The sequence below is a fragment of the Elephas maximus genome, chromosome 5, assembly GCF_024166365.1.
Source record: "Elephas maximus indicus isolate mEleMax1 chromosome 5, mEleMax1 primary haplotype, whole genome shotgun sequence".
Classification (NCBI taxonomy): Eukaryota; Metazoa; Chordata; class Mammalia; order Proboscidea; family Elephantidae; genus Elephas; species Elephas maximus.
The window spans coordinates 83356965-83383384 of NC_064823.1; the positions used below are offsets into that span (position 1 = coordinate 83356965).

The 26420-nt window shown below is 39.9% G+C and overlaps 1 protein-coding gene across 22 annotated transcripts in view; it reads right to left on the reverse strand.

Moving 5' to 3' along the window:
* The window catches only part of MTHFD2L (methylenetetrahydrofolate dehydrogenase (NADP+ dependent) 2 like), a 224514-nt gene that overhangs the window by 66974 nt on the left and 131120 nt on the right, over window positions 1–26420 (reverse strand). For 2 of the 22 annotated variants that reach the window (XM_049886021.1, XM_049886013.1), the window contains one exon: window positions 25072–25163. The exons of the other annotated variants lie outside the window; for them this stretch is intronic. In XM_049886021.1, the coding sequence (XP_049741978.1) occupies window positions 25072–25163 (92 nt within the window). The remainder of the gene's footprint in view (window positions 1–25071; window positions 25164–26420) is intronic. 22 annotated transcript variants of the gene reach the window in all.

Below are 26420 nucleotides of genomic sequence, written 5' to 3' on the forward strand. Positions count from 1 at the left end.
AATGTTGAATAAGAGCGGTGATAAAGGGCATCTTTGTCTGGTTCCCATTCTCAAGGGAAATGCTTTCAGGCTCTCTCCATTTAGAGTGATGTTGGCTGTTGGCTTTGTGTAAAATGTCCTTTATTATGTTGAGGAATTTTCCTTCAATTCCTATTTTGCTGAGAGTTTTTATCATGAATGGGTGTTGGACTTTGTCAAATGCCTTTTCTGCATCAATTGATAAGATCATGTGGTTTTTGTCTTTTGTTTTATTTATATGGTGGATTACATTAATGGTTTTTCTAATATTAAACCAGCTTTGCATACCTGGTATAAATCCCACTTGGTCGTGGTGGATTATTTTTTTGATACGTTTTTGAATTCTATTGCCTAGAATTTTGTTGAGTATTTTTGCATCTATGTTCATGAGGGATATAGGTCTGTAATTTTCTTTTTTTGTGGTGTCTTCACCTGGTTTTGGTAACAGGGATATAGTGGCTTCATAGAATGAGTTAGGTAGTACTCCATCTTTTTCTATGTTTTGAAATACCTTTAGTACTAGTGGTGTTAACTCTTCTCTGAAAGTTTGGTAGAACTCTGCAGTGAAGCCATCCGGGCCAGGGCTTTTTTTTGTTGGGAGTTTTTTGATTACCTTTTCAATCTCTTTTTTTGTTATGGGTCTATTTAGTTGTTCTACTTCTGATTGTGTTAGTTTAGGTAGGTAGTATTTTTCTAGGAATTCATCCATTCCATCTAGGTTTGCAAATTTCTTAGAGTACAATTTTTTGTAATAATCTGATATGATTCTTTTGATTTCAGTTCAGTCTGTTGTGATATGGCCCATCTCGTTTCTTATTCGGGTAATTTATTTCCTTTCCTGTATTTCTTTAGTCAGTCTGGGCAATGGTTTATCAATTTTGTTAATTTTTTTAAAGAACCAGCTTTTGGCTTTGTTAATTCTTTCAGTTGTTTTCCTGTTCTCTAATTCATTTAGTTCAGCTCTAATTTTTATTATTTGTTTTCTTCTGGTGCCTGATGGATTCTTTTGTTGCTCGCTTTCTATTTGTTCAAGTTGTAGGGACAGTTCTCTGATTTTGGCTCTTTCTTCTTTTTGTTTGTGTGCATTTATCGATATAAATTGGCCTCTGAGCACTGCTTTTGCTGTGTCCCAGAGGTTTTGATAGGAAGTGTTTTCATTCTCATTGCATTCTATGAATTTCTTTATTCCCTCCTTAATGTCTTCTATAACCCAGTCTTTTTTCAGCAGGGTATTGTTCAGTTTCCAAGTATTTGATTTCTTTTCCCTAATTTTTCTGTTATTGATTTCCACTTTTATGGCCTTATGGTCTGAGAAGATGCTTTGTAATATTTCAATGTTTTGGATTCTGCAAAGGTTTGTTTTATGACCTAATATGTGGTCTATTCTGGAGAATGTTCCATGTGCGCTAGAAAAAAAAGCATACTTTGCAGCAGTTGGGTGGAGTGTTCTGTATAAATCAATGGGGTCAAGTTGGTTGATTGTACCAATTAGGTCTTCCGTGTCTCTATTGAGCTTCTTACTGGATGTCCTGTCCTTCTCCGAAAGTGGCGTGTTGAAATCTCCTACTATAATTGTGGAGGTGTCTATCTCACTTTTCAGTTCTGTTAAAGTTTGTTTTGTGTATCTTGCAGCCCTGTCATTGGGTGCATAGGTATTTAATATGGTTATATCTTCCTGGTCTATTGTCCATTTAATCATTATGTAGTGTCCTTCTTTATCCTTTGTGGTGGATTTAACTTTAAAGTCTATTTTGTCAGAAATTAATATTGCTACTCCTGCTCTTTTTTGATTGTTGTTTGCTTGATATATTTTTTTCCATCCTTTGAGTTTTAGTTTGTTTTTGTCTCTAAGTCTAAGGTGTGTCTCTTGTAGGCAGCGTACAGTTGGATCGTGTTTCTTTATCCAGTCTGAGACTCTCTGTCTCTTTATTGGTGCATTTAGTCCATTTACATTCAGTGTAATTATAGATAAGTATGTGTTTAGTGCTGTCATTTTGATGCCTTTTTGTGTGTGTTGTTGACAATTTCATTTTTCCACTTACTTTTTTGTATTGAGACATTTTTCTTTGTAAATTGTGTGTTCCTCATTTTCACAGTAGTTGAAATTATGTTTGCTGAGTCATTATGTTTTTCTTGGTTTTTATTTTGAGTTATGGAATTGTTATACCTCTTTGTGGTTACCTGAATATTTACCCCATTTTTCTAAGTAAAAACTTAACTTGTATTGTCCTATATCGCCTTGTTTTCCTCTCCATATGGCAGTTCTATGCCTCCTGTATTTAGTCCCTCTTTTTGGATTATTGTGATCTTTTACATATTGAGTTCAATGATTCCCTGTTTTGAGCATTTTTTTCTTTTTAAAATTAACCTTAATTTGTTTTTGTGATTTCCCTATTTGAGTTGATATTAGGATGTTCTGTTCTGTGACCTTTTGTTGTGCTGGTATCTGATATTATTGATTTTCTGACCAATTTCCTTTAGCATTTCTTGTAGCTTTTTTTTTTTTTTTGGTTTGGTTTTTGCAAATTCTCTAACCTTGTGTTTACCTGTAAATGTTTTAATTTCACCTTCATATTTGAGAGAGAGTTTTGCTGGATATATGATCCTTGGCTGGTAGTTCTTCCCTTCATTGCTCTATATATGTTATCCCATTGCCTTCTTAACTGCATGGTTTCTGCTGAGTAGTCTGAACTTATTCTTATTGATTCTCCTTTGTAGGAGACCTTTCTTTTATCCCTGGCTGCTTTTAAAATTTTCTCTTTATCTTTGGTTTTGGCAAGTTTGATGATAATATGTCTTGGTGATTTTCTTTTTGGATCAATCTTATATGGGGCTCGATGAGCATCTTGGATAGATATCCTTTTATCTTTCATGATGTCAGGGAAGTTTTCTGCCAACAGATCTTCAACTATTCTGTCTGTATTTTCTGTTATCCCTCTCTGTTCTGGAACTCCAATCACACGCAAGTTATTCTTCTTGATGCAGTCCCACATGATTCTTAGGGTTTCTTCATTTTTTTATATTCTTTTATCTGATTTTTTTCAACTATATTGGTGTCAATTGCCTTATCCTCCACCTCCCCCACTCTGCATTCCAAGTGCTCGATTCTGCTCCTCTGACTTCCTATTCAGTTGTCTAATTCTGTAATTTTACTGTTAATCTTTTGGATTTCTGAATGCTGTCTCTCTATGGATTCTTGCAGCTTAATAATTTTTCCACTATGTTCTTGAATAATCTTTTTGATTTCTTCCACTGCTTTATCAGTGTGTTCCTTGGCTTTTTCTGTAGATTGCCTTATTTCATTTATGAGGTCATCCCTGATGTCTTGAAGCATTCTGTAAATTAGTTTTTTATATTCTGCTTCTGGCAATTCCAGGATTGTATCTTCATTTGGGAAAGATTTTGATTCTTTAATTTGGGGAGTTGTAGGAGCAATCATGGTCTGCTTCTTTATGTGGTTTGATATCGACTGCTGTCTCCGAGCCATCTATAAGATATTGTAATGATTTATTTTATATTTGCTCACTGAGTCCTATCTTGTTTTGTTTTCTTTCAATATACGTAGATGGGCTACTAGATTGCGCTGTCTTGATTGTTGTAGCCCTTGAATCACTTATGTCCTATTACCAGCTGGTTTGGGCTGTTACCAGATATATAAGCCTAAGAGTCCATTCACTATTCTTGAGTGGAATCTGATTTTGGGTCACCAAGTGTGTGGTGCAGACTGTCACCTATCCACCTAGAGGAGTAGTGGTGATAGTTGTGTGCACCAGATTCTAGTAGCAGCAGGGGTTCACACTGCAGGGGGCAGGATGCTGACAGTCTTCCCCGAAGTGCCAGTGAGGTAGGTGTGTCTCTATTCCTGAAGCATTTTGGTGGGTGGGCTCTGCAGCTGTACCTTAGGCACCCAATGCATGTACCTCTACAGATTGGTAGGTGTCACCATCCTCAGGCCCCTAAGGCAGGAGGCTAGGTGGTCTGGGGGGAGCTTCAGCTCTCAGTTCCCAGTTGTGGGTCAGTGAGGGCTCTGTTTAATACGCAGAGATATCAGACCCGGGAAACTTGTCTTTCCGGTAATCCGCTAAAACAATTACAGTCAGATCCCTATCAGAATTGTCTTTGCATTATAATAGCCACCTTGTTCCCTGTAGGGATGAAAGCCCAAGACTGTTGATCTCATATGCTTGGCTGGAGCTGGTTCTGTATTTTTAGTCCAATTTTGGGAAGTCAGGGAAGGATTTTTGGTCCCTGGGTTTTTCGTAGCTGCTTCTCTCAGGCCAGGAGAATGGGTTAGGAAAAGACAAAAACAAAAAAATGCAGAGCACTTCACTCTCTGGCTCAGGAAATTCCAATGTTAATGAAGCCACCTGGGAAGGGGAGGGGAGGGATCAGATTGATAGGAGAGAGTAGCACCCCGGAATATAGACAAAGTTACTTATCTTGCTTGGCGATGACTGTTTTATCTGAGATTCCTGAGGGGTGTGTAACCTGTGTGTGTTGGCTGGGTCGAGATTTCCCCCGAGGGTCAGGCCCATGTCCTGTGCTTCTGCTGTCTCAGAAGCCGTGGTCAGTTCCTCCACTCCCAGTCCAAAGCCCAGCGCCAAGGCTCCCTGGCTGGGGCGCCACACTCCAAGCTCCAAAACCAGTCGCTGCCTCCTGGTGACTTCTCCTCCTGTCAGCCACGTCACTGCACAGCCTGTGTGCACTGGCTGGGCTTCCCCCAAGGTCACTTCTGGGGGCTAGGGCTGCGTCCCATGTTTGCGCCATCTCAGGATGCTGTGCTCAACCTCCCTGCACCCAGTCCAAAGACTGGCGCCAAGGTTTTCTGACTGGGACGCTGGCTCCAGGCTCTGCAAACAGTCACCACTTCCCTGTGGTTGCTCGTTCTCAGTCTCTGTCACTCAGGCCAACTCTTTGGATCTGTGTTTGGTGGTCAGAGTTCATAGATTGTCATGTATGTGATCAATTCACTTGTTTTTCCGTGTCTTTTTTGCAAGAGGGATCCGAGGTAGCTTCTACCTAGTCAGCCATCTTGGCCCCCTGGTTGTTCTATTTTTGAAACAATATCTTGGGGAATAAATTTCTCCACAGTCTGATTCTATTAGATTCAGACCTCTTTGCAAGGGCAGTCTTTGAGGCCAGTCTTTTGTTCCAACCTCAGAAGGGCTTTTCTTAGCTGTATTTTCCCATTTCTTTCTGTTTAGCTTGTTTCTATAATGGAGCTACCAGCCTCCTCTTAACTGGTCACTACCAAAATCTCCACTGTTTTTGTCAGTGCTATTGGGCTTGAAACCAGTTGCCATTGAGTCGATTCTGACTCATGGAGACCCTATGTGCTTTAGAATAGAACTGTACTCTATAGAGTTTTCAATGTCTGTGATCTTTTGCACACAAATCACCAGGCCTTTCTTCAGAGGTACCTCTGAGTAGACACAAACAATCAAGTTTTTAGCTGGTGCAAACAGTTAAGCACTCAGGCACTAACCAAAATATTGGAAGTTCCTATTTCCAGTAGATCATTCACTGAAAACTCTATGGAGCACAGTTCTATGCTGAAACACATGGGGTCATCATGAGTCATAATCGAATCCACAGCAACTTTTTTTTTAAATTAGCCTTGAAATTTCCTATGCTCTTTTCCAAATGAAGTCATTCCCCTTAAGGAGAGCTATGAAGCTCTCTGTTTCTGCAGCCTAGCCTTCTTCATAGGCAAGATTTCTAAGTCATTTCTCCAGGGTTAGGGGGTAGGGACAGTGGCCCACTACTCTCAGAGTGGTACTCCTGCTGTACAAGCTGGCACTGGGATGGTTATGGCTCTTCATTTTCTTGTCTTGCCTCTCCTGGTATGAAACTTCCACCCAATGTGTGAGGGGATGAGGGAGAATAAGACCCAGTATTCTTGACTTGCCACAGTTGGCATAAATTTAAAGCCAGAAACCCATCTTTCTTGTCTCTCCTCTTTTCTGACATGAAATAACTAAGACCTCCCTTTGAAGAGCATGCAGGGTGCTTGCTGATTAAAAGGAAGTACGCTCAGAAATATCATTAGACACAGCCTCCTATGAGCGGAAGCTGGGTAGAAGAAGAGATTCCTAGACTTTTCATCCACTTTTGCTTGACATAGAGTTTCTGCAACACCAAGCTAGGAGAAATATGAACTTCTGGCAGTCTGCTCCTCCTGGGGAGACACTGTAGCCCTAGAATAGGAGTTGATCAGAGAGGGAGCCCTGTGTTCTTGGCAGCACCTGCCTGGAACAGAGCTTCTGCCATGCCATGCTGGGGTAGTGTCTCAGTTATCCAGTGCTACTTTAACAGACATATCGCAAGTGGATGGCTTTAACAAAGAGAAATTTACTCTCTCACAGCCTAGGAGGCTAAAAGTCCAATTTCAGGGTGCTGGCCCCAGGGGAAGGCTTTGTCTCTCTGTTGGCTCTGGAGGAACATTCTCATCATCAATCTTCCCCTGGTCTAGGAACTTCTCAGTGCAGGGACCCCCAGTCCAAAGGACATGCTCTCCTCCTGGCACTACATTCTTGCTAGTATAAGGTCTCCCTGTCTCTTTGTTCACTTCTCTCTTTTGTAACTCAAGAGTTTGACTTAAGACACAACCTAACCTTGTAGATTGAATCCTGACTCATTAGCATAACTGCCTCTAGTCCTACCTCATTAACATCATTGTTGTTGTTGTTAGGTGCCGTCCAGTCAGTTCTGACTCATAAAGACCCTACGCACAACAGAACGAAACACTGCCTGGTCCTGAACCATCTTCACAATCGTTGTTATGCTTGAGCTCACTGTTACAGCCACTGTGTCAATTCACCTCATTGATGGTCTTCCTCTTTTCCACTGTTTCTGTACTCTGCCAAGCATGATGTCCTTCTCCAGGGACTGGTCCCTCCTGCCATGTCCAAAATATGTAAGATGCAGTCTCGTTATCCTTGGTTCTAAGGAGCATTCTTGTTGTACTTCTTCCAAGACAGATTTGTTTGTTCTTTTGGCAGCCCATGGTATATTCAATATTCTTCACCAACACCACAATTCAAAGGCATTAATTCTTCTTTGGTCTTCTTTATTCATTGTCCAGCTTTCACATGCATATGATGTGATTGAAAATACCATGGCTTGGGTCAGGTGCACCTTAGTCTTCAAGGTGACATCTTTGTTCTTCAACACCTTAAAGAGGTCCTTTGCAGCAGATTTACCCAATGCAATGCGTCTTTTGATTTCTTGACTGCTGCTTCCATGGCTGTTGATTGTGGATTCGAGTAAAATGAAATCCTCGACAACTTCAACCTTTTTTCCGTTTATCATGATGTTGCTCATTGGTCCAGTTGTGAGGATTTTTGCATTCTTTCTGTTGAGGTGCAATCCATGCTGAAGGCTGTGGTCTCTGACCTTCATTAGTAAGTGCTTCATTCAAGTCCTCTTCACTTTCAGCAAGCAAGGATGTGTCATCTGCATAATGCAGGTTGTTAATGAGTCTTCCTCCAAATCTGATGCCCATTCTTCTTCATATAGACCAGCTTCTCGTATTATTTGTTCAGCATACAGATTAAATAGGTATGGTGAAAGAATACAACCCTGACGCACAACTTTCCTGACTTTAAGCCAATCAGTACCCCCTTGTTCTGTCTGAACAACTGCCTCTTGATCTATGTAAAGGTTCCTCATGAGCATAATTAAGTGTTCTGTAATTCTCATTCTTTGCAGTGTTATCCATAGTTTGTTATGATCCACCCAGTCGAATGCCTTTGCATAGTGAATAAAACACAGGTAAACATCCTTCTGGTATTCTCTGCTTTCAGTCAGGATCCATCTGACATCAGCAATGATATCCCTGGTTCCACACCCTCTTCTGAAACTGGCCTGAATTTCTGGGAGTTCCCTGTCGATATACTGCTGCAGTCGTTTTTGAATGATCTTCAGCAAAATTTTGCTTGCGTGTGATATTAATGATATTGTTCTATAATTTCCACATTCAGTTGGATCACCTTTCTTGGGAATAGGCATAAATATGGAGCTCTTCCAGTCACTTGGCCAGGAAGCTATCTTCCATATTTCTTGGCATAGACCAGTGAGCACCTCCAGTGTTGCATCTGTTTGTTGAAACATCTCAATTGATATTTCATCAATTCCTGGAGCCTTGTTTTTTGCCAATGCCTTCAGAGCAGGTTGGACTTCTTCCTTCAGTACCATCAGTTCCTGATCATATGCCACCTCTTGAAATGGTTGAACATCGACTAATTCTTTTTGTTATAATGACTCTGTGCATTCCTTCCATCTTCTTTTTATGCTTCCTGTGTCCTTTAATATTTTCCCCATAGAACCCTTCACTGCTGCAACTTGAGGCTTGATTTTTTTCTTCAGTTCTTTCAGCTTCAGAAACACTGAGCATGTTCTTCCCTTTTGGTTTTCCACCTCCAGCTTTTTGCACATGTCATTATAATACTTTACTTTGTCTTCCCCAGCTGCCCTTTGAAATCTTCTCTTCGTTCTTTTACTTCATCAATTCTTCCTTTTGCTCAACTTTGGAGAGCAAGTTTGAGTCTCCTCTGACATCCATCTTGTTCTTTTCTTCCTTTCCTGCCTTTTCAATGGCCTTTTGCTTTTTTGCATGACTCAAAATGAGAAGAAACAGCTGCAACCATCCATTAATAATCGGAACCTGGAATGTACGAAGTATGAATCTGGGAAAATTGGAAATTGTCAAAAATGAAATGGAACACATAAACATCGATATCCTGGGCATTAGTGAGCTGAAATGGACTGGTATTGGCCATTTTGAATCAGACAATCATATAGTCTACTATGCTGGGGATGACAACTTGAAGAGGAATGGTGTTGCATTCATCGTCAAAAAGAACGTTTCAAGGTCTATCCTGAAGTACAACGCTGTCAGTGATAGGATAATATCCATAGGCCTACAAGGAAGACCAGTTAATATGACTATTATTGAAATTTACACACCAGCCACTAAAGCCAAAGATGAAGAAATAGAAGATTTTTTATCAGCTGCTGCAGTCTGAAATTGATCGAACATACAATCAAGATGCATTGATAATTACCGGCAACTGAAATGCAAAAGTTGAAAGCAAAGAAGAAGGATTGGTAGTTGGAAAATATGGCCTTGGTGATAGAAACAATGCTGGAGATCGAATGATAGAATTTTGCAAGACCAACAAGTTCTTCATTGCAAATACCTTCTTTCACCAACATAAATGGCGACTATGCACACAGACCTCGCCAGATGGAACACACAGAAACCAAATTGACTACATCTGTGAAAACAGAGGATAGAAAAGCTCAATATCATCAGTCAGAACAAGGTCAGGGGCCAACTGTGGAACAGACCACCAATTGCTCACATGCAAGTTCAAGCTGAAACTGAAGAAAATCAGAGGAAGTCCACCAGAGCCAAAATATGACCTTGAGTATGTCCCACCTGAATTTAGAGACCATCTGAGGAATAGATTTGATGCATTGAACACTAGTGACCAAAGACCAGACGAGTTGTGGAATGACATCAAGGACATCATACATGAAGCATTAACATCATAGAGGTAGGATTTACAACACATAGGAAAATCATATCAGATGACAAAATGATAGACAATCACACAATACTGGGAATCATGGCCTAGACAAATTGACCATATTTGTGGGGGAGAGAATTCAATCCATAACAGGTAGGAACAATCGGTGAGGGTGAGTAGCAGTTTTCTTATTGAAATTTAGTAGATTTTCTTGAATAAATGTTTCTGAATTTGCTGTATGCCCTTAGAGCAACTTACAGAGACTTCAATTTTTAAAATATTTGTCATCAATTATGGTTGTTTCACTGGGGAGAGGGTACACACCATTACAGATGTGTCTCTATGCCCAGAAATTTCTTAATATCATAAGAAAATTGTGTTCCAGCAATATTTATGCTCATATTATCATCATAAAAACTAATTATTTTATCTTCAATGATGACCTTTTAAAATAAAGTTACTATGCTATTCACAATATTGTCAGATGATTCATCCTTTATAAAATAAACTTCTAAACAACTTTGCATTGATTCCATTAATAGGATAAAAAAATCAAACCGTTATTGTAATTAACTGAGCTTCTCTTTGCAGTGTCTAATAGTGTTTCTGAGTGCACTTCCTTTTTGAAATCTTTATTGTGCTTTAAGTGAAAGTTTACAAATCAAGTCAGTCTCTCATACAAAAATATATATACACCTTGCTATACACTCCTAATGGCTCTCCCCCTAATGAGGCAGTACACTCCTTCCCTTTACTCTATTTTCATGTCCACTTGGCCAGCTTCTGACCCCTCTGCCCTCTCATCTCCCCTCCAGACAGGAGACGCCAACTTAGTCTCAAGCATCTACTTGATCCAAGAAGCTCATTCTTTACCATTATCATTTTCTATCCCATAGTTCAGTCCAACCCCTGTCTGACGAGTTGCCTTTAGGAATGGTTCCTATCTTAGGCTAACAAAAGGTCTGGGGACCATGACCTCTGGGGCCCTTCTAGTCTCAGTCAGACCATTAAATCTGGTCTTTTTATGAGAATTTGGGGTCTGCATCCCACTGTTCTCCTGCTCCCTCAGGGGTTCTTTGTTTTGTTCCCTGCCAGAGCAGTCATTGGTTGTGGCCGGGCACCATCTAGCTCTTCTGGTCTCAGGATGATGTAGTCGCTGGTTCATATAGCCCTTTCTGTCTCTTGGGCTCATTATTATCTTGTGTTCTTGGTGTTCTTCATTTTCCTTTGATCCAGGTGGGTTGAGACTCATTGATGCATCTTAGATGGCGGCCTGCTAGCATTTAAGACCCCAGACGCCACTCTTCAAAGTGGGATGTAGAATGTTTTCTTAATAGATTTTAATATGCCAATTGACTTAGATGTCCCCTGAAACCATGGTCCCCAAACCCCTAGCCCTGCTTCACTGATGTTCGAAGCATTCAGTTTATTCAGGAAACTTCTTTGCTTTGGATTAGTCCAGTTGTGCTGACCTCCACTGTGTTGAGTGTTGTCCTTCCCTTCACCCAAAGTAGTTATTATCTACTATCTATTTATTAAATACCCTTCTTCCCCCCTCTCTCTCTCCCCCCTCTCGTAACCACAAAAGAGTGTGCTCTTCTCAGTTTAATCTATTTCTCAAGATCTTATAAGAGTCGTCTTATACAATATTTGTCCTTTTGGAACTGACTAATTTCACTCAGCATAATGCCTTCCAGGTTTCTCCGTATTATGAAATGTTTCATGGATTCATCATTGTTCTTTATCGATGCATAGTATTCCACTGTGTGAATATACCATAATTTATTTAGCCATTCATCCATTGATGGGTACCTTGGTTACTTCCATTGTTTTTGCTATTGTAAACATGGTCCAATGAACACGGATGTGCACGTTATCTGTTCATGTAAAGGCCTTATTTCTCTAGGATATGGTCCAAGGAGTGTTCCTAGATCGTATGGTAGTTCTATTTCTAGTGTTTTAAGGAAGCGCCAAATTGATTTTCAAAGTGGCTGTCCCATTTTACATTCCCATGAGCAGTGTATAAGTGTTCCAGTCTCTCCACAACCTCTCCGACATTTATTATTTTGTGTGTTTTGGATTAATGCCAGCCTAATTGGAGTGAGATGGAATCTCATTGTAGTTTTGATTTGCATTTCTCTAATGGCTAATGATCGTGAGAATTTCCTCACGTATCTGTTAGCTACCTGAATGTCTTCTTTAATGAAATGTCTGTTCATATCTTTTACCCATTTTTGAATTGGGTTATTTGTCTTTTTGTAGTTAAGTTTTTGCAGTACTATGTAGATTTTAGAGATCAGCTGCTGATCAGAAATGTCATAGCTAAAAACTTTTTCCAGTGCACTTCCTTTTAATCAGCAAGCACCCTACATGCTATTCAAAGGGAGGTCTTAGTTACTTTGTGTTAGTAAAGGGGAGAGAAAAGAAAGATGGGTTTTGCCTTCCAAATTTAACCAAAAATTAAAATGAAAACCCTATTCATTGAAAAGGGGTCTCTCATTGTACTAGATGAAACAATGGCAGAGGCTGGAATTATGAAGTAGTAGTTACCACACACATTCTGGATTTTTAATACACTAACAAAAACAAGTAGTGCTACTATGACTACTACTAGTATTAATAATAATGATATGCATTGTTAAAAAATATAAAATGCAGGACCAACACTAAAATAAATGGGATGCCAGAACCATAGGAGTAAACTGGGACTCTCCTGGGCCAAATGAAACATACAGACATACTACCTCAATTTAGACACACAATCTCTGTATCAATTTGGTAAAAGGTGACATATTCAATGTTATCTTTCTTTGTTTATTTGGGTCCTCTTTACTGAATTTAAAAAAAGACACAGACATTCCCGAAAAGATGAACTGATCAGGATTTCTTTGTCCCACACATTTACTTACCCTCCACGATTCTTCTCCATACAAATCCTACAGCATTCTTGTCTGGAAATTTTATTTCTAATTTATCAAACACATTAAATTGATTTATTAATGTTATTGTGTATGATTAGCACTCAGACAGTTTTTTTTTTTTTTAGGGGGGAGGGCAGGGGAGGCTCACTCTTGCGTCCTGTCTTCTACTACTGTTTTCTGGATTAATTCTATTAGAGACAAGCTTTCTTAGTCCTCATATATCTGGAGACTTCTTTGTTTCACCACCACTTCTGAATTACAGTTTGGGTGGGTACAAAAGCCCAAATATAATTTCTTTCTTAGAATTTTAAAGATATTACTCCGTTTTCTTCTGGCATTCAAAATCATTAAAAAGAAATCAAACCTTAATTAGATTCTTGTCTATAAATACCCTTTAAACCCATACATTTTAACTTTCTTGATGTTCTGAAGTTTTAATATCATGTGTCTTATTAAAATTAATTTCTAAAAAATATTTCTCAGCAACAGGTGATTTTTTTTTCAAACTCAGGACTCATATCTCTCTTTAATTTTATGAAATTATCAATGACCTCCCCTCAAAATATTCTGAATACATTTGCATGTACTATACCCTCCTGGAACTCCTACATTGAGTTTCATGATTTATATTCCATATCCTAAACCATATTTTCTAGCTGTTTATCTTTTTGAGTTGAATTATGGGGTGAGTCTTCAGCTTATTACCCCAGTGGGTTTACTTTTCTGCCGTATTCATGCAGCCATTCAGTTTGATTTAAAGTTTTATTTCTTGATTTTAACAGCTACATTTCCCATTTCCAATATTTCTAATACTTTTTTCATAATTATCTGTTCATATTCTTGGTGCATAACCCCATATTCTTGTTTTATATACTTTCATTCATCTTTCATGGCTGCAATCCCTTCTTTATCTTGCTGATGTTGTGTTGTTCTTGTTGTTGTTAGGTGCCGTTGAGCCATAGTGATGCTATGCACAACAGAACGAAACACTGCCTGGTCCTGTGCCATCCTCACAATCTTTGCTATGCATGTGCTCACTGTTACAGCCACTGTGTCAGTCCATCTCTTTGAGGGTCTTCCTCTCCTTTGCTAACCCTCTACCAAGCATGATGTCCTTCTCCAGGGACTGATTCCTCCTGATAACTTGTCCAAAGTTTGTGAAACGTAGTCTCGCCGTCCTTGCCTCTAAGGAGCATTCTGGGTGTATTTCTCCCAAGACAGATTTGCTCGTTCTTTTGACAGTCCACGGTATATTCAATATTCTTTGCCAACAGCACAATTCAAAGGCATCAATTCTTCTTTGGTCTTCCTTATTCACTGTCCAGCTTTCACATGCATATGAGGTGATTGAAAACACCATGGCTTGAGTCAGGTGCACCTTAGTCCTCAAGGTGACATCTTTGTTTTTCAACACTTTAAAGAGGTTTTCTGCAGTAGATTTGTCCACTGAAATGCATCTGTTGATTTCCTGACTGCTGCTTCCATGGGTGTTGATTGTGGATCCACGTAAAATGAAATCCTTGACAACCTCAATCTTTTTTTTTTTTAATAATTTTTATTGTGCTTTAAGTGAAAGTTTACAAATCAAGTCAGTCTCTCACATAAAAACTTACATAAACCTTGCTACATACTCCCAATTACTCTCCCCCTAATGAGACAGCCTGCTCTCTCCCTCCACTCTCTCTTTTCGTGTCCATTTCACCAGCTTCTAACCCCCTCTACCCTCTCAACTCCCCTCCAGGCAGGAGATGCCAACATAGTCTCAAGTGTCCACCTGATCCAAGAAGCTCACTCCTCACCAGCATCCCTCTCCAACTCATTGTCCAGTCCAATCCATGTCTGAAGAGTTGGCTTCAGGAATGGTTCCTGTCCTGGGTCAACAGAAGGTCTGGGGGCCATGACCACTGGGGTCCTTCCAGTCTCAGTCAGGCCATTAAGTCTGGTCTTTTTATGAGAATTTGGGGTCTGCATCCCACTGCTCTCCTGCTCCCTCAGGGGTTCTCTATTGTGTTCCCTGTCAGGGCAGTCATCGGTTGTAGCCAGGCACTATCTAGTTCTTCTGGTCTCAGGATGATGTAGTCTTTGGTTTACGTGGCCCTTTCTGTCTCTTGGGCTCGTAGACAACCTCAATTTTATTTCCATTTATCATTATGTTGCTTATTGGTCCCTTTGTGAGGATTTCTGTTGTCTTTATGTTGAGGTGTAATCCCTACTGAAGGCTGTGATCTTTGATCTTATCAGTAAGTGCTTCATGTTGTCTTCACTTTTAGCAATAAAGGTTGTGTCATACGCACAACACAGGTTGTTAATGAGTCTTTCTCCAATACTGATCCCCCATTCTTCTTCACAGAGTCCAGCTTCTCAAATTATTTACTCAGCATACAAATTGAATATCCATGGTGAAAGGATACAACCCTGACACACCCTTTTCCTGACTTTAAACCATGCAGTATCCCTTTGTTCTGTTTGAATGACTGTCTCGCGATCCATGTACAGTTTCCTCATAAGAACAACTGAGTATTCCGGAATTCCCATTCTCCTCAATGTTATCCATAATTTGTAACAATCCACTCAGTCCAGTGCCTTTGCATAGTCAATAAAACATAGGTAAACATCTTTCCAGTATTCTCTGCTTTCAGCCAGGATTCATCTGACATCAGCAATGATATCCCTGGTTCCATGTCCTTCTCTAAATCCGGCTTGAATTTCTGGCAGCTCCCTGACGATATACCGCTGCAACCACTTTTGAATGGTCTTCAGCAAAATTTTGCTTGCATGTGATATAAATGATATTGTTTGCTAATTTCCGCATTCAGATGAATCACGTTTCTTGGGAATAGGCATAAATATGGATCTCTCCCAGTCAGTTAGCCAGGGAGCTGTCTTCCAAGTTTCTTGGCATAGACAACTGAGCACTTCCAGCACTGCATCTGTTTGTTGAAACATCTCAATTGGTATTCATCAATTTTTGGAGCCTTGTTTTTCATCAATGCCTTCAGTTCAGCTTGGACTTCTTCCTTCAGTACTATTGGTTCCTGATTATATGCTACCTCCTGAAATGGTTGAACATTAACCAAGTCTTTTTCATATAGTGACTCGGTGTATTCCTTCCATCTTCTTTTGATGCTTCCTCTGTCATTTAATATTTTCTCCATAGAATCCTTCAGTATCGCAACTCAAGGCTTGAATTTTCTCTTCAGTTCTTTCAGCTTGAGAAATGAAGAGTGTGTTCTTCCCTTTTGGTTTTCCATCTCCAGGTCTTTGCACATCTCATCATAATACTTTGTCTTCTCCAGCTGCCCTTTGAACTTTTCTGTTCAGCTCTTTTACGTCATCATTTTTTCCTTTTGCCTTAGCTACTGTACATTCAAGAGCAACTTTCAGAGCCCCTTTTGACATCCATTTAGATCTTTTTTTTCCCTCTCCTGTCTTTTTAATGACCTCTTGCTTTCTTCGTGTGTAATGTCCTTGATGTCATTCCACAACTCATCTGGTCTTCGGTCATTAGAGTTCAATGGGTCAAATCTATTCTTGAGATGGTCTCTAAATTCAGGTGGGATATACTCAAGGTTGTACTTTTGCTCTCGTGGACTTGTTCTAATTTTCTTCAGTTTCAACTTGAACTTGCATATGAGTAATGGATGGTCTGAGCCCAAGTTGGTTCCTGGCCTTGTTCTGACTGACGATATCCAGCTTTTCCATTGTTTCTTTTCACAGATGTAGCCAATCTGATTAACTGTGTATTACACCTGGTGAGGTCCACGTGTATAGTCACCATTTATGTTGGTGAAAAAAGATGTTTGCAATGAAGAAGCTGTTGGTCTTGCAAAATTCTGTCATGTGATGTCCGACATTGTTTCTATTACCAAGGCCATATTTTCCAACTACTGATCTTTCTCCTTTGTTTCCAACTTTTGCATTCCAATCACCAGTAATTACCAATGCATCTTGATTGCATTTTTGATCAACTTCAAACTGCAGAAGTTGGTAAACATCTTCAGTTTATTCATCTTTGGCCTTAGTGGCTGGTGTGTACATTTGAATAATATCTTACTGATAGTGTTAAAAATACTTATTTAAAGTCCTTTTTGAGTTGTGCTAATATGACTATTTTGTCACCACCAGCTTTTCCGTTTGCTGAGTTTGTTTGTCCTTCATGGTCTTTTTTGGTGTCGCTGTAGTCACGTTACATAGGATATCTTCGTTTAGGGCATCCTGGACTCCCACAGCAGGCTTGTGCTAGCCTAGGCACTGTTGGGGTTCTGGCTGGCACTGTTGGGGGTATGGTTCAAGAGGAGAACTTGCAGTCAGGGCTGCTACTTTTTGCAGATGAATTTCCAGACTTGCTCCTGCTATGGCTCAGCTCCTAACTCTCAGGTTGTGCAAGTGGTACTGCTGACGCCTCAAGCTATATGGGCAGGAGGTGCTGTTCTAAGCTCAGCTGAATCAGTAGCGAAAGCAGGTGGCACCTTTCCCAGCACCCAGGTTCACACATGCTATGAAGAGGTGGCCCTGAGCTATGCACACAACTTGTGTGAGCATAAAGATGCCAGCATCCCTTTACAAACATTCACCTGTGTTCCATCACTCTCTTGCCTTAAGACTCTGCAAACTTCATTTGTTCTCCAATGAGAGACACCCCTATTCTAGTCAAGAGAGACTTTTTATATTTCCTAAAAAACAAACAGAAAAAAATTGCTCCTAGAAGAGCAATTATGTGTTTATTAATTTAAAAAATATTTTCCCCCAACATCTTAGAGGCAGTCTACTCAAGTCTCCAGAGCCAGTGAAAAGCAGGACTCAACTGGCAAAAGATAAGTACATGTGTCTAACCTACTGTGCTGATCAAAAAATACCTCTTTAGGAAAAACCTCTCTCCCATTTACCCCACTCTGCACCAGGTCCCAGCTCAGCTTTAGAGAGAGCTGCATCTCCTGGGCTGGAAGTAGGACCTGTCAAGTGCCCTGAGCCATTCTCCTGGCCTTGGAGAGGGAACAATTTAACAAACAGAAAAAAATAATCTGCCAGCTCCCCCGAGCTGGAAATTCAGGCAGGCACAGCTCCTTTGCCTAAGCACAGGCATAAGGGGTCCATGGACTTTCAATGCCTTTCACCCCTGCATAGAACTGCGTGGACGCATTCCAACAGCATAGGCCCCCATTATCACAGTACAACAGGGTATATACCTGAAGCCTAACTTGAATTTTACCAGCTATATAGTGGAGGGGTAGGTTTGTGACATTTGACATGCTCTGCCTATTAAGCAGGGTCCTCACCTACCCACATCAGGGGCCTGAGGGCTAGTGGCTTCACTCATGCCACCTAGCCACCCACAAGGGTCCAAAAATAAGTGGTGCCTCCTAGCCCTTACAGCCAACAGCATTGGGTGCCCATAGTCCAGCTGCAAAACCCACCCACCTACGTGCACTAGGGAACAGGTACATGGTTTCCTTCCAGACACTCAGGGGCAGCTGCCAGCTCCCTGCCTTGCTCAGTGCGTGACCCTCTACTGCAGCCAGATACCTGTGCCTACACCAATCACCCCTGCCCATCTAGGACTGAAGGTGAGAGCCTGTACCACACACTTGGTGACCAACTACCTGGACACCTGAGCTGAATCTATACAAGAACAGTAAATGGACTCCTGGGCTCAGGTACATAGTAACACATCTAACCACCGGGTGAGAGGACGTTAGAGCTTCAAAGCTGTCTGTAATCAAACTAGCTCACATGAGCAGCCTCTTTGGGTATATCAAAACAAAACAAAAAAAGAAGGTGAGACAAAGTAAGCAAATATAAAATAAATAAATATAAGAACTTATTGATGGCTCGGAGACAACAGTCAGTATTAAATAACATAAAGAGGCAGACCATGATGGCTTCAGCAAGCTCCCAAAACAAAGAATCAAGAAATCCTCCTGAGGAAGATAACTTTCTGGAATTATTGGAGGTAGAATACAAAAGATTAATATGCAGAACTCTTCAGGAGATCAGGCAAAGTGCAGAACAAGCCAAGGAACACACAGATAAAGCAGTAGAGAAACTTAAGAAGATTATAGAAGAGCATAATGACAAATTTAACAGGCTGCAAGAATCCATAAAGAGACAGCAAACAGAAACCCAGATTAACAATAAAATTTCAGAATTAGACAACTCAATAGAAACTCATAGGAGCAGAATTGAGGCAAAGGAAGTCACAATTAGTGAGAATGAAGATAAAGCACTCAACAGCAACATATCTGAGGAAAAATCAGGTTAAAGAACTTTAAAAAATGAAAAAAAAAAAAAAAAACCCTAAAAAAATTTTTTTTTTTTTATCAAGAGGAATAACCTATGAGGGACTGGAGTACCAGAACAGGAGATGATACCAGAAAATACAGAGGGAATTGTTGAAGATTTGTTGGCAGAACACTTCCCTGATACCGTGAAAGATGAGAAGATATCTACCCAAGATGTTCATTGAACCCCACACAAAGTATGTCCCAAAAGAAAGTCACCAGGACATATTATAATCAAAATTGCCAAAACCAAAGATTAAGAGAGAATTTTATGAGTGGCTAGGGATAAACAAAAAGTCATCTACAAAGGAGAGTCAATAAGACTAACTCAGGCTACTTAGCAGAAACCATGCAGGCAAGAAGGCAAAGGGATCACATATATAAAGGGCTGAAGGAAAAAAAAATTGCCAGCCAAGAATTATATATACAGCAAAACTGTCTCTCAAATATGAAGGTGAAATTCGGCCAATTCCAGATAAACAGAAGTTTAGGGAAGTTACAAAAACCAAACCAAAACTACAAGAAATACTAAAAGGAGTCCTCTGGTTAGAAAATCAATATCATCAGATAACAAACCAAGACTAGAACATAAGACAGAGCAACCAGATATCAACCCAAATAGGGAAGTCACAAAAATAAATCAAAGCTAAAATGCTGAAAATAGGAGAAAAGAGACATCAATACGTAAAAGATCGCAACGTTAAAACAAAAAGAGGGACTAAAAAAATGGAGTCATAGATCTTTCAGATGGAAAGGAAGTGAAGGCGATATAAAGAAATAAGACTGGTTTAAACTTAGAAAAATAGGGGTAAATATTAAGGCAACCACAAAGAAAACTAACAATCCTGCACATCAAAATAAAAAACAAGAAAAATATAAAGACTCAGCAGTTACAAAATCAACAACAATGAAAAAGGTAAAAAGAAAATACGTAAAGAAAAATGGCTCAGCACAGAAAATTAGGTGGAACAAAAACTGTCAAAAACACACACAAAAAGACATCAAAATGACAGCACTAACTCATACCTATTGTCTTAGTCATCTAGTGCTGCCATAACAGAAATACCACAAGTGTATGGCTTTAACAAAGAGAAATTTATTTCCTCACAGTAAAGTAGGCTAAAAGTCCAAATTCAGGGTGTCAGCTCCAGTGGAAGTCTTTCTCTCTCTGTCGGCTCTGGAGGAAGGTTTCATGTCATCAACCTTCCCCTGGTTGAGGAGCTTCTCAGGTGCAGAGACCCCAAGTCCAAAGGACGCGCTCTGCTCCCAGTGCTGCCTTCTTGGCGGTATGATGTCCCCAACTCTCTGCTTGCTTCCCTTTCCTTTCATCTCTTGTAAGATAAAAGGTGGTGCAGGTCACACCCCAGGGAAACTCCCTTCACATTGGATCAGGGATGTGATCCAGTAAGCATTTTACAATCCCACCCTAATCCTCTTTAACATAAAATAACAATCACAAAATGGATGACAACCACAGAATACTGGAAATCATGGCCTAACCAAGCTGATACAAACATTTTCACAGGGACATAATTCAACCCATGACATTCCACCATTTGGCCCCCCAAAATCACATCCTTACAACATGCAAAACATATTCATCCCATCTTAACTCCAAGTCCAAAATCCAAAAATTCCTCTTCATCTGTGAAATCTAGAATGCATATCTGCTTCCAAAATACAATGGCAGAACAGGCACAAGCTAGACATTTCCATTACAAATAGGAGAAATTGGAGGGAAAGAAGGCATAACAGGCACCAAGCAAGTCAGCAGACCACATTACATTAGCCCCCAAGGCTTTGAAAATAATCCTGTTCTCTGAGACCATTTACAAAATGGCCCTCTAGACTCTAGGAATTGGTCACACTCTCTGGATTCTGAGTTAGAGGCCCCTCAGCCCTTGGCTTCAGCTCTGCCTTCCAGGCCCACTGGGAGAGCAACTCTGTTCCCTTGGCTTTACTTGGCTTTAGGCGAAACATTTTCCTAGTCCATCTGAGTGGCGACTCCACCCTTAGAAACACCAGAGGCCATGGTTCCACTTTTGAAACCCCAGATGTCCTGGCCATACCTTTTGAGACTGAGGCAGCTTGGCTTCTTGTGTTCCTTGTCTCTTCATCTTCTGCTTCCTGTGGCCTCTTGGCCCTCAGGCCTCACACCCGCATCTGCCCTGCTGGAACAATTGTTGCAAAGCTCTGTAGCTCCACCAATAAGTGCCTGGAGGCACCCCACTCCACCAGGAAGCCTCCTGTGCACAGTCACTCAGCTCTCTTGCTCTGTGGATTGGCAAGCCTAGCTCCACCAAGTATCAGGAGGCACCCCACTCTGCCAAGAAGTGTCCTGTGCACAGCCACTCAGCTCTCTAGCTCTGTGGGTCAGCTCCAGTGCCATGTCACACTGGTCTCCTGGTTCAGCTGCTGCTGGCTCTCTGCCACTGACGCTGCCACTTCTCTATCCGTTCACAGATTCAAAACCGATTCCACATTTTAAGTATCTGTTAGAGCAGCACCCCACTCTCGGTGCCAAATCCTGTCTTTGTCATCTAGTGCTGCTGTAACAGAAATACCACAAGTGGATGGCTTTAACAAAGGGAACTTTATTTCCTCATAGTAAAGTAGTCTAAAATCCAAATTCAGGACGTCAGCTCCAGGGAAAGGCTTTCTCTCTCTGTCAGCCTTCTCATCAATCTTCCCCCCATTCTGCATGTATAATTATTCTCATTGGGGAATAAAACACTGTTCCAGGGGTTCAATAAACACCCACAGAAGACCACCTACCAATACCATCCATGGAATCGAAGAGAAAGTAAGGTTGTTGTTGTTAGGTGCCGTAGAGTCAGTTCTGACTCATTGTGACCATATGTACAATGGAATGAAACACTGCCTAGTCCTGCGCCATCTTCACAATCATTGCTATGTCCGAGCCCATTGTTGCAGCCACTGTGTCAATCCGTTTCACTGAGGATTGTCTTAGGCTGGGTTCTCTAGAGAAGCAAAACCAGTAAGTGTATAAATATAGAGAGAGACTTATATGAAGGAAACAGCACACATGATTGTAGAGGTTGGAACGTCCCAAGTCAGTGGATCAGGATAGAGGCCTCTCCCAATTCACAGAGCCTCAAAAGCTGGTGAACCCAAGATCAGCAAATTGGAAAGCAGGGCTCCTGCTCACAGACTGTGAAAGTTTGAGGAATCCCAAGGTTGGCAGGCAATACTGAAAAGTTTCTCCTGATTCACGTAGCTGCAGAGACTGGCAAATCCAAGATCGGCAGCTTGGAGAGCAAGGATCTTGCTCACAGTTTGTGAAAATTGACAAATCCCAAGATCAACAGGTAAGCTGCTAGCTCAAGTCCCAAGAGCTGGAGGTCAGACAAGAGGCAGCTGCTGGATCCAGAACAAGCCAAAAACCTTGGCAAGGTGAGCAGGAAGGAAGTAGGTGGTGGCGGGTGGAGAGATTGCCCCCACCAGTACCACTCAACAGATTCCATCATGGGGGTGATCACATATCAGATTTCAACAGGGAAGTGATCGCAACATTATACAACTGCCAAAACACTGAGAATGACGGCCCAGCCAAGCTGATACACACATTTTTGGGGGGACATAATTCAATCCATGACACCTATCAATAATTATGCTGAATATAAATGGACTACATGCACCAATAAAGAGAGAGTGGCAGAATGGATTAAAAAAACCTGATCTGTCTATATGCTGCATACAAGAGACACACCTAAGACTTAGAGACACAAACAAACTAAAAATCAAAGGACAGAAACAAATATATCAAGCAAACAACAATCAAAAAAAGGAGGAGTAGCAATATTAATTTCTGACAAAATAGACTTTAAAGTAAAATCCATCACAAAGGATAAGGAAGGACACTATATAAAGATTAAAGGGTCAATACACCAGGAGGACATAATTATAATAAATATTTACACACTCAGTGACAGGGCTCCAAATATATAAAATAAACTCTAATGGCATTGAAAAGAGAAATACACAGCTCCACAATAATAGTAGGAGACTAAAATATGCCACTTTCAGTGAAGAACAGAACACCCAGAAAGAAGCTCAATAAAGACACATAAGATCTAAAAGCCACAATCAACCAACTTGACCTCATAGACATATACAGAACACTCCACCCAACAGCAGCCAAGTATACTTTCTTTTCCAATGTAGATGGAACATTCTCCACAATAAACCACATATTAGGCCATAAAGTAAACCTTAACAGAATCCAAAGTGTTGAAGTATTACAAAGCATCTTTTCTAACCATAAAGCCAAAAAAGTAGAAATCAATAACAGAAAAAGCAAGGAATAAAATCAAACGTGGAAGCTGAACAACACCTTGCTCAAAAATGACTGGTTTATAGAAGAAATTAAGAATGGAATAATGAAATTCAGGGAATCAAATGAGAATGACAACACATCCTACCAGAACCTTTGGGACACAGCAAAAGCAGTGCCCAGAGGTCAATTTATTGCAATAAATGCACATATCCAAAAAGAAGAAAGGACCAAAATCAAAGAATTATCCCTACAATTGTAACAAAGAGAAAGTGGTAAAAGAAGCCCTCAGTCACCAGAAGAAAGTAAATAATAAAAATTAGAGCAGAATTAAATGAAATACAGAATAGAAAAATACTGAAAGAATTAACAAGACCAAAAGATGGTTCTTTGAAAAGATCAACAAAACCAATAAACCACTGGTCAAACTGACAACAGAAAAATAGGAGAGTAAGCAAATAACCCTAGTAAGAAATGAGATGGGCAATATCACAACAGACCCAACTGAAATTAAAGAATCATAACAGAATACTGTGAAAAATTCTACTCTAACAAACTTGAAAATCTAGAGGAAACGGACAAATTTCTAGAAACACACTACCTACCTAAACTAACACAAACAGAGGTGTAAAAACAGAGGTAGAACAACTAAATAAACCTATAACAAGAGTTTGAAAAAGTAATTAAAAAACTCCCAATAACAACAAAGAAAAATTCCTGGCCCTGATAGCTTCACTGGAGAATTCTACCAAACTTTCAGAGAAGAGTTAACACTGCTACTACTAAAGGTATTTCAGAGCACAGAAAAGGATGGAATACTCCCAAACTCATTCTACGAAGCCAGCATAACCCTGATACCAAAACCAGGTAAAGACACCACAAAAAAATAAAATTACAGACGACTATCCCTCATGAATATAAAAAAAATCCTCAACAAAATTCTAGCCAATAGAATTCAACAACATATCAAAAAAAAAAATAATAATTCACCATGACCAAGTGAGATTCATAGCAGCTATGCAGTGAGGGTTCAACGTTAGGAAAACAATCAACATAATCCATCACATAAATAAAACAAAAGACAAGAACAGCATAATCTTATCAATTGATGCAGAAAAGGTATTTGACAAAATCCAACACCCGTTCATGAGAAAAACTCTCAGCAAAATATGAATAGAAGGGAAATTCCTCCACATAATAAGGGGTATTTATACAAAGCCAAGAGCCAACATCATCCCAAATGGAGAGGGTCTGAAAGCATTCCCCCCTGAGAATGGAAACCAGACAAGGATGTCTTTAATCACCACTCTTATTCAACATTGTGCTGGAGGTCCTGGCCAGAGCAATTAGGCTAGAAATAAAGGGCATCCAAATTGCAAAGAAGAAGTAAAAGTATCTCAATTTGCAGATGATATGATCTTACACACAGAAAATTCAGAAGAATCCACAAGAAAACTATTGGAACTAATAGAAGATTTCAGCAAAGTTTCAGGATACAAGATAAACATACAAAAATCAGTTGGATTCCTCTACACCAACAAAGACAACTTTGAAGAGGAAATCAATACCAATTACAATGGCCACCAAGAAGATAGAATACTTAGGAATAAATCTAACCAGAGACATAAAAGATCTATACAAAGAAAACTACAAGACACTACTGCAAGAAACCAAAAGAGACCCACTAAGTGGAAAAACATACCTTGCTCATGGATAGGAAGACTCAAAATTGTGAAAATATCTACTCTACCCAAAGCTATCTGCAGATACAATGCAATCCCGATCAAAATTCCAATGACATTTTTTAACGAGATGGAGAAACAAATCACCAACTTCATATGGAAAGGGAAGAGGCTCTGGATAAGTAAAGCATCACTGAAAAAGAAGAACAAAATTGGAGGCCTCACACTACCTGATTTTAGAACGTATTATACTGCCACGGTAGTCAAAACAGCCTGGTACTGTTATAACAGATACATAGACCAATGGAATAGAATTGAAAATCCAGCATAAATTCATTCACTTACAATCAGCTGATATTCGACAAAAGCCCAAAGTCCGTTAATTGGGGAAAAGACAGTCTCTTTAACAAATGGTGCTGGCATAATTCCATATCCATCTGCAAAAAAATGAAACAAGACCCATACTTCACACCATGTAGAAAACTAACTCAAAATGAATCTACAACCTATGTATAAAATCTAAAACGAAAAAGATCATGGAAGAAAAAATAGGGATAATGCTAGGAGCCTTAATACATGACATAAACAGTACACAAAATATTACTAATGACGCAGAAACAACATAAGAGAAATTAGATAACTGGGAGCTCCTAAAAATCAAGCACTTATACTCGTCTGAAGAGTGCACCAAAAGAGTAAAAAGATTACCTATAGACTGGGAAAAAAAATTTGGCTACGACAAATCCGATCAGCGTCTATTCTCTAAAATTTACAAGGTACTGCAAAACCTCAACAACAAAAAGACAACTAACCCAATTCAAAAATGGGCAAAGGACATGAACAGGTGCTTCACCAAAGAGAACATTTAGGTGGCTAACAGATACATGAGGAAATGCTCATGATCATTAGCCATTAGAGAAATGCAAATCAAAACTACAATGAGATACCATCTCACATCAACAAAACTAGCGTTAATCCAAAAAACACAAAATAATAAATGTTGTAGAGGTTGTGGAAGACTGGAACGCTTATACACTGCTGGTGGGAATCTAAAATGGTACAACCACTTTGGCAATCGATTTGGAGCTTCCTTAAAAGTCTAGAAATAGAACTACCATACGATCCAGCAATCCCACTCCTTGGAATATCCCACTACCCACTGCCGTCAAGTCGATTCCAACTCATAGCAACCCTATATATCCTAGAGAAAAAAGAGCCTTCATACGAATAGATATATGCACACCCATGTTCACTGCAGCACTGTTCACAATAGCAAAAAGATGGAAACAACCTAGGTGCACATCAACAGGTGAATGGATAAACAAATTATAGTATATTCACACAATGGAATATTATGCAAAGATAAAGAACAATGACGAATCCATAAAACATCTCATAACATGGATGAATCTGGAAGTCATTATGCTGAGTGAAATTAATCAGCTGCAAAAGGACAAATATTGTATGAAACCACTGTTATAAGAACTCAAGAAAAGATTGAAATACAGAAGAAAATATTCTTTGATGGTTATGAGGGTGGAGAGGGAGAGAGAGGGGTATTCACTAACTAGATAGTAGACAAGAATTATCTTAGGTGAAAGGAAGGACAACACACAATACAGGGGAAGTTAGCACAGATGGACTAAACCAAAAGCAAAGAAGTTTCCTGAATACAACCAAACACTTCAAGAGAC